The sequence below is a fragment of the Choloepus didactylus genome, chromosome 1, assembly GCF_015220235.1.
Source record: "Choloepus didactylus isolate mChoDid1 chromosome 1, mChoDid1.pri, whole genome shotgun sequence".
Lineage (NCBI taxonomy): Eukaryota > Metazoa > Chordata > Mammalia > Pilosa > Megalonychidae > Choloepus > Choloepus didactylus.
In genome coordinates this window covers 165,555,362-165,570,842 of record NC_051307.1, presented here as the reverse complement: position 1 = coordinate 165,570,842, position 15,481 = coordinate 165,555,362, and the positions used below count along the sequence as shown (strand labels likewise).

Genomic DNA, 15,481 nt, shown 5'->3' with positions numbered 1-15,481 from the left:
TATATAGCAAAACTCCTGTCTACAGTAACTCGTGTATTATTTTCCATAAATTCTTTGCTATGTAGCTCTATTTTCCTTTTTTATGGCTTTGTTTATCCAGAAAACAACTATCGTGTTACTAGCATCAGGCATGGGAGATACACACCCCTGTTACACTCACAGAATGTACAAGGATTAGTAATGCATTTTTCTGCTGCTGCATTTTAGGAGTCCTGAGTTTGAATGAGGAGCTATAGCATCCTGTGTGTGCTTTAAAAGAGAACTAACAGTTCCTGTACTACATATACCTCGATAAGGGAGAGAGTCATGGGCATGGCTTCGCAACGTTCCAGTCTGCCTGCTGAAACAGGAATCACACCTAACTGTGTAATGTAATAGTTTTAGAAAATTGGAATTATTTTTGTATTCACTCTGAATTTGCAGAAAGCTTGCAGAAGAAAAATATGAAGAGAATAACAAACGAATGCAAGAATTGCGATCTCGGAACTTTCAGCAGCTAAGTGTTGATGTCCTCCATGTAAGTACCCTCTTATTTTAAATTTCACATAAAACTTTTCTTGCTTCACATTCTTCAGATTCCTGGGGCTGGATGGGTAGGAACAGTGTTTGAGGGTGGGGAAAAAGCATCCAGACAAACTTTGCCCAGTTCCAGAGAGGATCTACTGAGGTTCATTATAGAATGGAGGCCAACAGTTAGTGATGACCCTAATTCAAAGCACCTGTACCTGAGGATGGATGATGGATTCATCCAATAAATAGTGAGTCCCTACCAAGGTAATTTAATTGGCACTGAATGAATGATGGGTTAAAATGATTACTTTGCAGAACAAATTTGCATATCTCCAGTTTTGAATTCCATCTGTGTTATTGTTGCTTTACCTCTTTAGTTGATTGTCTTCTTTCTGGCTGCCCTTTTTTTTTTTTTTTTTTTTTTTTTTTATCTTTTCCTTTTTCTCCTCTCTCATCTATAACACCTGTGCATTGTGTTAATAACTCCATTCAAACTTTGAAGAACTACCATTGATGTCCACTAATGAATAGGGCTGCAGATTCACATGAAATGGACCCCAAATTCATGTCCCAAATCCCTGAATAGCAAATACCATTTTCTCTAATGGTTACAAATATCTCCATGGGCCTTGAGGTGGGTTTTGATATCTAAGGTAGTCCTTAGGTAAAGGTAGTCTTTATCCCAGGTCATATTCAAATAATAGACAGCAACACCAACCTCATAGTTTTGGTAAAACTAACTTGCAGTGGAGTCACTTTTATGGAAAAATTTTGCTATCTCAAACTCTGGTTGTTCATTCATCAGAGGTCTCTGGTCTGAGCAAGACTCTTTCCTTTAGCAGGAAGAACCAAGTCCCCTGAGGCTGTGGGGATTATCCCCTGAAGACTGGGGCTGCTAATTCTTGTAGAGTTCAGTAATCAAGAAGGCTCTAAACCCTGGGGTGTGGTGAAGCCCCCAGCAGAGCTAACTCTCAGCCAGGCAGAGTTTTCTGCCACCCTCTGAGAGTAGGAGAGCTGCCAGTAATCTGCCTTTCTCAATTATTTATGGGCTATGGGTGCTTTAGAGTTCTGAAAATCCAAAATTGGACCAGATGGATGGCCTAGTCTCTCACCTTCAGAGTCTCTTTCTGCTTTTTTGACCCTTTAGCAGACAGTGTGGGGATGCTGGCTGTACATGCTCAATCCCATTCCCCCTTTTCCACCCATTTGCCCCCAACCTCCACCACCCCGTTAAGTGAAGCCAGCTATAAGATATGTTCCAGGCCCCAGATATTTGGGAGATGGGATCTTTCCTGCCCACAGAACATTGGTGACTGGACAAATTGCTGGCTGAAAGGGCATGGGTTTCAGTAGTAGTTGGATCCCTATTCTGAGAAGGCCCTTGATGCCACTACAGGGTAGAATGATCCAAATCCACTCCTGTGGTGTATTAAATTATGTACTCCAGTTTGGACATGTTCTTAGTCTTGGTCCACATTCTGATGGGTGTGGACTCATTGTAAATAGGATCTCTTGAAGATGTTACTTCAGTTAAGGAGTGACCCAACTAAATCAGGTTGGCTTCAATCCAAATTACTGGAGTCTCTAATAAATAGAGTGAAAGTTAGACAGAGAGAAACCAGGAGGAGCATGCAGAAGCTGGAAGTCAATGGAACTCAGAAGAGAAAGGATAAGATTCAGCCAAGTGCACTGCCATGTGACCAGAAAGCCAAGGGCCAAGGATCACTGGAGCCACCACAGAATGCTACAGTCTTTGGGGAGAAAGCATAACCTTGCTAATGCCTTGATTTTGGACTTTTCCTAGCCTTAAAACCATGAGCCAATAAATTCCCATTATTTAAGCCAACCCATTGTATGATATTTGTTTTAACAGTCTGGAAATTAAAACAGTTTTTGGTACCAGAAGTGGGGTGCTGCTATGACAAATACCTAAAAATGTGGAGGCAGCTTTCAAATTGGATAATGGGTAGAGGCTGGAAGAATTGTGAGGCACTTGGCAGGAAAAGCTTAGCTTGCTTCAAAGAGATTGTTGGTAGAAATATGGATGTTAAATGTACTTCTGATGATACCTTAGAAGGAAATGATAAACGTGTTATTGGAAATTGGAAGAAAGATGATCCTTGTTATAGAGTGGCAGAGACCTTGGAGAAATTATGTTCTGGTGTCAGATGGAAGGCAGAACTTGGAAGCAATGAACTTGGATATTTAGCTGAGGAGATTTCCAAGCTAAGTGTGGAAGGTGTAATCTAATTTCTTCTTGCAGTTTATAGTAAAATGCAAGAAGGAAGAGATAAGATGAAAACTTAACTTTTAAGCACAGAGAAACCATCAATTGATGACTTGAAAAATTCTCAACTTACCTAGATAGTGTGCCCTGAGACTGCACCCCAGTGTTCGGTGAGAGCATGGCCTGCTGCACAAGCACTTGAAAAGCATGGGGTTGCCATTCTGTCAGGCCTGGAGGAAAAAGAATCAGTATCTCAGACCTTGAGATCTGAACTGAGTTAGCCCTGCTGGGTTTTTGACTCTATCAGGGACTTCCTTGAGTTTCTAGGAAGTTAGTCCCAAGAGAACAGGGCTCCATGTGAGGGTTAACTGAACAACCCTTTGCTAAAGAGGGTGTGTGGATCCAGTCAGCCATTGCAGTGGAACTCAGGATTGGAAATGCAGTTATCCAGGGAGGATTTGTGGAAGGTTCTTTTGTGTTAAGGTTTGGACCCCGTGAAACTGCACACAAGGCAACAAGGATTTTGTAAAATTTTTATGAGCGGAACCACTAGCAGCCTGGATCGAAAGGGACGGAGATGGAATAAGTTGAAGGAAGAATGACTTCAAGGGTAGAACCATGGAAGCAAATGTCTGAACCAAAACAATATTCTGTATGTGGAAATGGCAGGTCTTTCCTTCTCTTGCAGGGGTCAGGCCATCTGCCCCAGCACTTGGAGGGGTCATGCCTTGTGCCCTTTTGTTCAGGGACAGTGCTGCCACCCAATGCTCAGAGATGGTGGGGACTGTTTCCTGGCATTCATGGAGAGCCTGGATGCTATTCTGATACTTGAAGAAAGTGGGGCTCACACCCCAGTGTTCAGTGAGAGCATGGTCTGCTGCACAAGCACTTGAAAAGCATGGGGTTGCCATTCTGTGAGGCCTGAAGGAAAAAGAATCAAGCCAGTATCTCAGACCTTGAGTTCTTAACTGAGTTTGCCCTGCTGGGTTTTGGACTTGTTTGGGACCTGTGACCCTTGTTTTCCTTCCATTTCTCCCTTCTAGAGTGGAAATGTTTATCCCATGCCTGTCCCACCATTGTATGTTGGAAACAGATAACTTGTCTTCTAGACTTTATAGGTCCATCAGTCAGAGGAATTTTGCCCCAGCATGGACCATACCCATAACTGATTTTGATGAGATTTTTTTACTTAACATTATTCAAAAGTGGCTTAAGGCTTTTGGAATGTTGTGATGGAATAAATATATTTTGCACATGGGAAAAACATATCTTTTAGGAGTCCAGAGTGTTGACTGTAATGGATTGAATTGTGTACATCACTTTGGACATGTTCTTGTTCTTGATTGGCATTCTGGTGTGTGTGGACCCATTGTAAAGAGGATCTGTTGAAGATGTTACTTCAGTTAAGGTGTGGCCCAATGAATCAAGTTGGGCTTTAATCTGGATTACTGTAGTCCTCTATAATCAGAATGAAATTTAGACATAGAGTGTGAAACCACAAGGAGCAGCCAGATGCTGGAAGTCAATGGAACCCAAAAGAGAAAGGAGAAGATGCAGCCATATGCATTGCCATGTGACAGAGAAGCCAAAGACCAGGGATTGCCAAAGCCAGCCCCAGAATGCACAGTCTTTGGGGAGAACACACTGGTTGCTGATGCCTTGATTTTGGACTTCTCCTACTTCAAAACCATGATCCAATAAATTCCCATTGTTTAAGCCAACCCATTGTTGGTATTTGTTGAAGCAGGTGGGAAATTAAAACACCTCCGATGCTCCCCAGACACTTTCTAAACCCTGAAATTATGATTTGAGGAAGTCAGTCTTCTTCCCTAGATCATTCTGTTTTCTTTTACACAGAACTGAGAACTGAAAATTCCCACAGATCCTGCTGAATCTGGCATGATTAAAAGAATTTTGTATTTGTTAATATGTATAAACTACTTGTTCAATCAACTGATAGAAACTAGGAAATTTTTTTCTGGAATGCTCAGGGTCCCCTGATTCTTGGAGATTCCCCTTACCCCGTAAGTTTAGAAATTGAGAAGTGTAGCTATGGTAATACCTTGTTTTATGAAATGTAAATGTCAGTCTTTTTTTTTTTCTTTTTTTAATGCAATTTTATTGAGATATAGTCACATACCAGATAGTCATCCAAAGTGTACGATCAGCAGTTCATGGTATCATCATATAGTTGTGCATTCATCACCACAATCAATTTTTGAACATTTTCATTACTCCAAAAAATAAAAAATAAAAATAAGAATAAAAATTAAAAAAAACACCCAAAACATCCCATACCACTTATACCCTCCCCAATTACTTATTTATGTTTTGTCTTTCTTACTCGTCTCTCCATACACTGATAAAGGGAGGGCCAGTCACAAGGTTTTCACAATTACACAGTCACACCATAAAATTATCTTCAAGATTCAAGGCTACTGGATTACAGCAGTTTCAGGTATTTCCTTCTACCTATTCTAATACACCAAAAACTAAAAAGGGATATCTATACAATGCATAAGAATAACCTCCAAAATGACCTCTTGACTCTATTTGAAATTTCTTTGCCACTGAAACTTTATTTTATTTCATTTCTCTTCCCCCTTTTGGTCCAAGAAGGCTTTCTCAATCCTACAATGCCAGGACCAGGCTTATCCCCAGGAGTCATGTCCCAGTTCTTCTCTTCTGTCTTTCCTTCTGATGTCATACATGCCCATAGCCTTCCTCTTCTGATCACACTCACACTCAGCTTTGTTCACTGTACTTACAGTATTGTGCTACCATCAGGCAGTATTGTGCTATCCATTTCTGTGTCTTTACAATCAATCCTATTGAACATTCCGTACTCCTTCCGCATCAAATGCCCAATGTCTACCCTCTTTCTCTCACCTGATAACCTGTGTTCTCCACTTTAATTCTCAAAGTTCACTCATTAATGTTAGTTCATATTAGTGAGACTATACGGTATTTGACCTTTTGTTTCTGGCTAATTTCACTCAACATAATGTCCTCAAGGTTCATCCATGTTGTTATATGCTTCATGACTTTATTTTGTCTTTAACTCCACCCTTACCTGGATTAGCACTGACAATTGAAAATGCCTGACACTTTCTCTAATGAGCTACTTAGAATGGTTTAAAAAAAAGAAAAAAAGAAGAAGAAGAAAGAAAAGAAACCCCTTTTTCAGAGCCATTCCCCAGCCCCCAAGTTTTACCAGTCACAGCTGGAGTCGGTGCATGGCTTTACGTATCCCTTTTCTTGGAGTACAGCCCTTTTCCAGTATTCTGAGCTTGGCTAAAAGCCTCTGTTTTTATTTATTTATTTTGTTATTACTTGTTCCTTCAGCTCCATTTCCTCTCTGCTGGGAGAGACCTCAGGGTTCCTTTCTGCTTGCTCCGGGTTTATCTGTGCTCCTAGCTTACATTCAGTAGTCCAAATTTGTTAGTTAAAACTGCAATTGGAGCTTGATTGAGCTACCTTCCCTTGCTGCTAGTAGAGACTGCTGCTTTTTCCCACAGGGGACTTTTCCAACTCAGCCTGCAGTGTCAGTGGGGGAGGGGCACCAGCTTCCGCAGGGGCTTTACTTGCAGTTCTGTGCTGAGATCTCGGCCATTCCACCCATTCCAGACTGGTGTACGATGTATGTCTGGTCGCAGATGTCCTCCAAACAGTTGTTCCAGACAGTTCTGGCTATTTACTAGCTGCTCTAGAGGACTGACTAAATTCCACACCTTCCTACACTGCCATCTTGCCCTGCCTCCCAGTCTTTAGTTTTGAAGTTACTATATGGTAAATAAAAATGTAGTTTCAAGTATGATCTTAAATATTAGTGGCATATAATTTACTTAACTTCTTGGTTTTCTGTTTTGATTCTTCATGATAATCATTTTTGTCTTTTCAATGTTTTATGTAGTTATTATAAGACTGTTATAACTATTCTGTATGAGTTCCTGTACCCACTATAAATCAGGATCTTTTGGGATCCTGAGGTAACTTAAGACTGAGACCATTTGGCAGGCAGACTCTCAGGAGTTGTCCCATGGAATATGGGAACCAAACAAAAAGTCCTGATCTTAGCTCAGTTCAGAGGAAGAAGAAGAGGCTTTCACAAAGATATTATGCATTCCTAAATCATAACTAACATAGCGTCTTCCCAGTATTTCCCCATTTCATCCCCTTTCCTTGAGTAAGAAACAAAAGGAGCAGAGGGGAACATGCTGGATGCTGTCTTAGCCAGAGACCCTGCTCATTCTTTCCTCTTCTAGGATTTTAAATCACCATCCTGGGCTTTCCAGAAGCATGTTTCCTTAGTTTGCATATTAATAGAAGCAGAAAATGCTCCAGGCAGATACTTGGCTTTTTAATCTGTTCTGCTTGAAGATAATGCCCTCTTCCTAGCTGGTCCAGTCCAAGGGATGGGGTTGCTCATGCTACCTCCCCCTGGTTTCTTGCCCTCTTTCGTGCAGTTGCATTTGCCCTCCCGACCCCCATCTCCACCCTTGGCATTCAGTTGTTGGCATCCCACATTCTCTTTTTCAAATATTGCCTCCTCCTAAGGAAAACCTTCTCTGACCTCTCAGGTTCTCAATCATCTGGTCCTCCTCCCAGTTCTTTTGGGCTCTAGCAGTGCCTCTCAAACTTCAATGTGTACTTGTAATACCTGGGAGACTTGTTAAAAGGCAGATTCCGGATCTGCAGTTCTGGGGTGGGGCCTGGGATGCTGCATTTCTAACAGGCATCCAGGCGATGCCAATGTGCTGGCCAGGACCACACTCTGATTGATAATGGGCAGAAATCGGGGCTCCTGAGAGCAGCAGTTGACCCCCCAGAAGAATGGAGACCTGGAAAAGCCCCAATGAATGAAATTTCTTATCATCTCTGTAGGAAAAAGAACATTTAATGGGAACAGAAGAAAAGGAGGAGCGACCTGACGGGAGGCTTTCTTGTGCATCCCGGGAGAAAGATGCCCAGAGGAGGCCAGGCAGCGAAGAGGCAAGTTTAATCATATTCTCAGGCCCAGGAGCCAGGAGGTTTTAACGATATTCAGAGAACAAAGGAGGAAGAAAATTGGAAGCAGAACACTTCACAGAGGGGTTGAAGGGTTTTACACATCTCAGGGAAAGGTGTCACTGAACTGAAAAAAAAAAAAAAGGAAATAAAATATAAGAATTGGGCTAATCTGATAGAAGAGGCTAAAGAAAAAGATAAAGAAGAAGAGGAAAAGGAAAATGCTCCAGTCTTTGAGTGCTTTCCTCTACCTTACTCTTATTTATGATTTAATTTCTTTCAAATCTCTTCGGGGGCCCATTCTCTACTCCTTCTTCCTTCCCTCTTGCCTAGCAGAAGCAAACCATTTTATATTTCAAAAGCAGTTGTAGGAGATAGAATCAGAGTTAAGGGAGACATTGGGCTCGCTATGTTACCTCTGCAACATGTTATAAAAATTCTTTGAGACATTTAGGAGAGTGGCTTGCTTTGCTTTTTCAGCCTGTAAGTGGCAGGGCCTTTTATTTTGGTGGCCATTTTCTGCTTGGCTGAATTTGGACTTTGAAATCTTGAAGCATCTTTGAATGTGGAACCATGTTTGGTACCATTTCTCTGAGGGGTGGTAGCTAAAAAACTAGATTCCATAATACACAAGGCAGCCCTGCTCTTGCTTTTGTGCTAGTGACAAAATTGGGTTTCTGTGAGAAGTGCATAGCATATCATGTCTCCATCTATGAAATGGTAATGGGTATCAAAGATCAAATCAAGTCCTCTTTCTAAGAGAAGCAATTACAACAATTCTATCTGTTCTCTTCAACAAGAACCACAACAGATGAAAGTCAATTGAAAGTCCAAATATTTTTTTTCGGGTATTTTCTGAAATACTTGTAAAGACATGTTTCATACTCCTCCTGTTCTTTGTTTTTAAAATTGGTGTTCCATCAATGATCCTTTGAAATTTGGAACCAATTTCACCTCCTGAAACAATTATTACACAGTACAGAAAACACACTTCTTAAACATACCATATGACTATATTCTAGCTTCATATTACTCATTCATTTAAAATTAGTATCTAAGATTAATTTGACCTTTCCATTCAGCTTTTAATAAGAAGACTCTTGAAGTAGTTGCCCATGGAAGCTATTTATTAAAGAAAATAGGTTAATGCAGCATCACCTCCTGGTTATAAATACACACATACACATAAAACTGCGAGGCTGGGGAGCAAAATTATTTTTTGAAATACTTATTGATGCACTGGGGAAGTTTAACTTTTTTTTTTTTTTTTTTTTGAAGTGTGAATTCTTTCTTCATAAGGTCTTTTAGTTCTCTTTCTTTTTAGGAAATTGGAATTCATAGAATCACAGAACATTTAAAGCTAGAAGAGAACTTGGAGCCTCCCAGGTCAAACATCTTTAATTTTGAAATGTGGATACTAAGCGGGGCCTGACCAGGGTGAGGCAAGAGGGATACCCAGGTGCAAAATGTAAGGAAGTGCTCCCTCTTAGGATTGTGCAAATGCAAGGTTGGCATGCATCCACTTGCTTACCCTAGTCCTGACCCAGAGAGATTAAATGCTTTGCTAAAGTCACTTGAGTGATTCAGGGGTGTACTCTTATCCCAAGCTGCCTTAATGAAATTTGAAAATGTTACCATGTTTAAGGAAGAGGATGAGGTGTTCCCAATAGTTTTCTAAATAAGAATATTGTTTAATTTGTCATAATGCTATTTCCTTTTATCATCCTCTCATGATTTGTTAATTGCCTTCCACAAGGAATTTGAAGAACCAACTTCAGAGAACCTGCCTGAGTCCCAGCCCATTCCTTCTCCGGACCTCTGCAAACTTGAGTCGAGTCTAGAGGACACCATGGTTCACCTTGGAGATGGCGGTATGAGTTTGCATTTATATTCAGAAGGGTGTGCTCAGCTGACACATGGGTTGGTGTTAAGGGGTCTCAAGTGTGGCCGGCCCTGCAATGGCCCTGGCTGGTCCCTAAGGGAAGCCATGGATGGATGTGGTCACCTGCCATCCATTTTCCAGAGCTGGGCTGTGACCAGGATGAAGAGCAGAGAAGCCAAGGGGTTTCTCTGTCCTCTCTTGTCCTCTTTGTTGTAGTGAAGGTGAGTTGGAAATTCACACCAGGTGAGGGACCTTTTATTCTAAGTAGGTTAACTTGACTTTGGGGCAGTGGAGGAACAGTGAATGCTCTGAAGCACTTACTTGTTTTCCCTCTTCTGTAAATGGTTTCCTTAGCCCTCATAAATTTAAATTGAAGAAATGAAGCCAGGCTTTGGAAAAACAATTTGGATGTGCAATCATTGCCAGAAAAAGAAAGGGATCAGAGCTGCCACAGAAACTGGGGAGATACATCTTGGCCTAATGGTTAAAAATGTGTTTTAAGTTAAAAAGATGGCTCTTCCATTTCCTGGGAAAACTCCTGGCAACTTAATCTCTCTAGGTCTCAGTTCTCTTATCCATCAAATAAGAATGATAGTACCGGCTTTCAGGGTTGTTGTGAAGCACAAATGAGATGAGGTGTGGGAAGTGCTCTTAGCTCAGCCAAGCTCATGGTAAGACCAAAGAAAGGGAAGCAGGTATGCCAATGAGGGTCAAGGATGTGACTGGAGGGCCTTCTCAGTCTCATTCACCCCTGTCCCCAATGCCTCGGACAAAGTGCCAGGAACAATGCAGGCACTCAATAAATGTTTCTTGAATGAATGAATGAATGAATGATATGTCAGTCTGGACCTCTGAGAAGCAGATGCCAAGACTGTATTAAAAGTGCAAGAAAAAATTAGGGGAAATGCCTGCATAAAAGGAGATAAGAAGGGAGCTGGAAAAGACTGGAGAACTATCAGACTGTGATAAACATCTCTCAAATCTGAGTGAAGGAGAGAGAAGGCTGAGTGGAAGTGTCCCATTCTGCTTTGCAGTCAGAGGACGTTTCAGCAAAGGCATTTGAAAGTCCTTAAGCAAAGTTGGCCCTTGGAAGCCTGCCTTAGTACCCCTGCTGTGCTCCCGCAGTGCCTGTAGGGAGCTTAGGGATAGATTTCAGAGCACAGGGCTGGGGCCCTTGATCAGTTATACTCCCTGTAGTTGGAGGTTGGCAAGGGGCATGATCATGGCTGTACAACTTCTGCAACAGTTTAGTTCTCTAATTGAGAACTGAGGTAGTGAGGCTGGATTGGTCCATCATTTCAGCCCAAATTTGCAGTTGCGGTCTTCCCGATAGAGCTGTCAGAGCCCGTGCTGCCTCCGTCAGCTGTAAGGAGACTAGTGCCTAGCTCTTGAGGTTGGCATTTGCCAACTTTTGAAATGGTGCTGCAGAAGCCATCTTGTAACCTCTGTTTTTGACACCCAAGTATGTATTATACGTGGATTTGTATCTCTAGACCCTTTTCAACTATTTCCTTAATATTTATTATTTTCCAAAAGTAAAATTTACAAGCATAGAAATGTCCCATGGGCTTTTCTTACCAAGAATTTGAAACAGAGAGTTAGGACAGTATTTGGCACTTGATACAGATGTCTTGTGCTCTGCTGGAGGGTAGAGCTATAGCTATATAAAGAGGAAGCCCCAGGACAGGATATTGAATGGAGAGTCTAGGATCAAGTTGCCTGGGCCCAGTCTCCAGGCTTCAAATATGAAGTTTCTATTCTTGCATTTCATAGATGAGAAGTCAAAGACATTATGTGGTTTGCTTTAAGGACTCCTCTCCTGCTTTTTAGTACAGCACCCTTTCTATTTCCCCCAAAGCATGTGTATTTGGAGGTGGTGGGTAGGAACAACAGATTTGTGAGAAACAGAAGCGCACACCCAGTGAATTGGATTTTTAGAAGGTAAAGAGTCTTGTGTGTGTCTATGCTAATTTTTGTGAACTGTATTAGCCAAATTACTCCTAAGCCAGCCCTGCACCACAGATTCTAGCTACTACCAGGAGACTCCAGCTGGTATCCTCCTTACCTCTCATTTTGTCTTTTGTCATGCAGGTTTCAATATAGTAGATAGTGTAATGATTTTCCAAACTGGAAATGATCAAATATACTCCTTGGACCAACTTGTTCATGCTGCAAGGAAATACACTTAGGTCTCCATAGTAACCTGTAAGATCCATAAAACACCTAATAGTTTTGGTTGGGTCAAATGCCTTGCAAAATAATTTAGACATTTCTCCTATTTTTTTCTCCCTATAAATTCATTTTTTTCTAAATACTATTCTTTCTTCAATATTCAATTGAAAAAGGGGGCTTAGAACCATGAAAATACAACGTTGGGTTTGATAATTCATTAGAATGATCCGAACTGCAAGAGGATCAGTGGTCACATAGCTTAATCATGAAATGGGTCTTTAATTTCTTGGCAAACTCTGAAGAGGTTAATTATTTTCCCAACACTCTCTGCCTTTTAGAAGATCCGACACCAAACTTTCAGCACCGAGAGGAAGCTTTTGTTTATTTTTTAAAATCTAGAATGTGTATGTAAAATAAAATTACACAGTCATATTTTACTTGCACACCAAATGTTTAATAAGTCTTGGATGCTAAATTAAAAAATTCCCTCTGGGATGTGATATGTTAGTTGCAGGGAAAGAAGACAGGAAAAGACTTATTTACATTTACATTCGATATGCATTTAGTTGACTACCGCTGATTTAATCTAGCCAAAGTCATGATAACTATTATAATCAATGAGAAAGTACAATTGGAACTTTGAAGAAATTATCCCTATTTAACTCTTTATATGTAATGCTGAAGAGTTCTTGCACATCAATTTTTTTCGCACGCACTTCATTGCACTTGAGTCTATTTCTGAGCTGAGTTTCTGAGCAGTGTTTCCTGCAAAGCTCTGAAATAGCCTGAGACTTATGGGCCCAGGCTGACCCAGAGTCTGGTTCCTCAGCCCGAGGTTCAGATGTGGAGGCTGCCCTGGAGTAGATCTTGGCTTCCCGCCCACAGCCTAAGCAGCTGTCACCTCTTAATTTTCTCTTTCAGTGACTCCTAGAGCAAGTCCTGTGCTCCTTCCCTGTGCTCTGAGACAGTTCTGACCTCAAAGAGGTTACACTTTTCTTTCTTCTAGGAACTCACGTGCTCTTTCAGTTGTGAGCTGCTCCATGATCTATGGTGTCATCTCTTCCTGTTAAATGTTGAATTAGAAGTAAGGTGGTTTGAACTCTGTTAAACAATGATATATTTTCATTGTTTTAATTTTTTTAAAATGAAAGAAAACCTCTGCTGATGCAGCAATTTCACCTCTAGCTACTTACCCAAGAGAAATGAAAACATGTACATAAGAAGATCTATACACACAATGTTCTTAGCAATTTTATTCAGAAATACCAAAAATTTGAAACGAGTCAAGTGTCTGACAGTAAGTGAATAGATGAACAATCATAGTATATCTGCATAATGTAATACCACTCAGCAATAAAAAGGAATAAACTACTCCTAACAGAACATTGTGGATGAATCTTAGAAACATTATGCTGAGTGAAAGAAGTCTCATGCAGTTTTCATACTGAATTATTCTATTTATACAAAGTTCTAGTACCAGCAGTATTAATCTATAGTGACAGAAATTAGATCACTGGTTGCCTGGGTGGTAGCAGTGGGAATTGACTCTAAACAGGCACAAAGAGAACTTTTTGGGGTGATGGAAAAGTTGTATTGATTGTGGTGATGATTATTCAGATGTATATGTTTGTCAGAACTCATCAAACTCTATACTTTATCTGAGTGAATTTCATCATCTATAAATTATACCTCAATAAAGTTGATGAAAACATTAAGATGTCCAGATGAAAGGAAGAAGAAAATATCTTGACAAATACCTGTCAGTCTTTGTTTTAGCTAATGGCTGCGGTGAAGTTGTGGAGATGGAAAGTATCTAGGAAGATTTCCAACTATTACTTGGGACACAAAGTCCTTGGTCCAGAAAATTAACATGGGGTTTTTTTCTAATGTCAGTTGAACAACATTGTTTTCCACAAGGAATGCTAACAAACAGAATTTTGGAGTCTTCTCATGGGAGGGAAATTGGCTGATTAGAGATGAGGAGCGTTAACTCTTCTCTCCAGCTTTTATTGTTGGAGGGCCCACAGTTGAAGGGCAGGGCTTCCACACCAGCCAATCTAAAGGGACCTAATGCCTGCTGAAGCAGCCCATGCATAATAAAACAAAAACCTGCCCCCAAGCCAGCCCAAGACAGAGGAGGCCTAGGAGCTGCCTGGCTCGACAGCCTTTAGAAAGGAAGATTAAATGCTGGTGCTCTCCACAAAACTGGGCGTGGACATTAGCCTTCCCTGCAACCTCAGCTGATTGTCCCAGAGTTGGGAAGGTAGAGCAGTGTGAATTAACAAAGCCCCATTCAGCCATCATAAAAAAAAAAAAAAAAAAAAAAAAAAAAAAAAAAAAAAAATGCTGGTGCTCATGTCCATTTTCCTCTCTCTCCCATCTCTCCCAGAGCTTTAGATGTCCTAAAGATTTGATTATAAATATCAATTGATAGTGTTTTTTTTTTTCATATTTGTCACAGATTCCACTGAGTTACATCTGTATTTCATGAAGTGTTTTCACCTGACTTTATTTTCAGGAATAAAGACCCCTGCAGTTACTTTCTAATTTTCTGAGTTCTAGAAGATAATTAGAATGAATCTAATACTGAATGAAGATGTGCTGATTTTCCACTCTGAGGCATATTTAATAATTTAAGAGTGTTCCTTCTGCATGACAAGTTGGGTAGGTGCCTCTAACTGAAATTTAGGAGATTATATCTAATTTGAAAAAAATAAATGTGAATAACACCTGCCCCAACCAGCCACTTTGCTATGGTGTCTTAAGAAGACATAATAGAACTAGGAGGAAAATCAGTCCCCAGAACATCAGGTATGCATAGAGAAAATCAGCACCATGGGCTTCTTGAAATCAGTTTCTTACCTGGGAAGGCTGTATGTGATCTTGCAGCTCATCCCTTAGCTAAATATAAATTATACAGTGAATATCAAACCAAGGGCCCTGCCAGTAGGGTGGAGAGCACCCATCAGCAGCTTTGCTTGGGCCTTTGTAGTTCAGGTTTGGAATGAATCAGTTAAGCAGAAAATTAAATAAACTTCAGTCATGGCTCTAAGGTACAATAGAACACAAATATAGAAGTAAAATATAAAGTGTCTTTCAGATAGCATTTTGACATACCATGGAATGGTTTTCCTTTAATTGATAAATTTCTTTTCCATCTGTGGAAGTTTTGCAGTCACGCTCAGAGTTTGTGTGCTCACCATGTGAAGAGCATTGTGTTGCGTTGACTAAAACTAGCCATGTGTTCTAAGTCAACAGCAAAAAGTTGGTAAGTACAGTCTTCCTTGATCCAGGGAAAAGAGAATCAGATATGGGTGAGCCCTAGAGATCTCATCACAGCAGCCTTAATTACCTGATTCCAAAACTAGGTAATTGATAAAACCCAAATATATAATTGAATGGCATGAGCCTTGCATTCCAATTAGACAGACTAATCCCTGTATTCCTTTTCTTAAGAATCCATTGACTTGACCAAATATGAAGTATTTAATAAGCTTCTTATTACTTCATAAAATAGATTTCACAAAGCTGCATGGAAAAAGATTTATTTTTCAATCTTTAAATTATTTATGATTAAGCCTGAAAAGCAATTTCAGTATATGTGAAGTGATTCTTAAATTGGTTCTTAAATCTCTTCTGTCCTTAATATGTAAAATTCTGTTTTGGGGGCTATCAAAGCCTTC

The 15,481-nt window shown here is 40.4% G+C and overlaps 1 protein-coding gene across 5 annotated transcripts in view; it reads left to right on the top strand.

Annotated features, from left to right (window-relative positions):
• The window catches only part of NEK11 (NIMA related kinase 11), a 314,565-nt gene that overhangs the window by 120,853 nt on the left and 178,231 nt on the right, over positions 1–15,481 (top strand). For all 5 annotated transcript variants that reach the window (XM_037844899.1, XM_037844909.1, XM_037844925.1 and 2 more), the window contains 3 exons: positions 424–517; positions 7,622–7,729; positions 9,501–9,615. In XM_037844899.1, the coding sequence (XP_037700827.1) occupies positions 424–517; positions 7,622–7,729; positions 9,501–9,615 (317 nt within the window). The remainder of the gene's footprint in view (positions 1–423; positions 518–7,621; positions 7,730–9,500; positions 9,616–15,481) is intronic.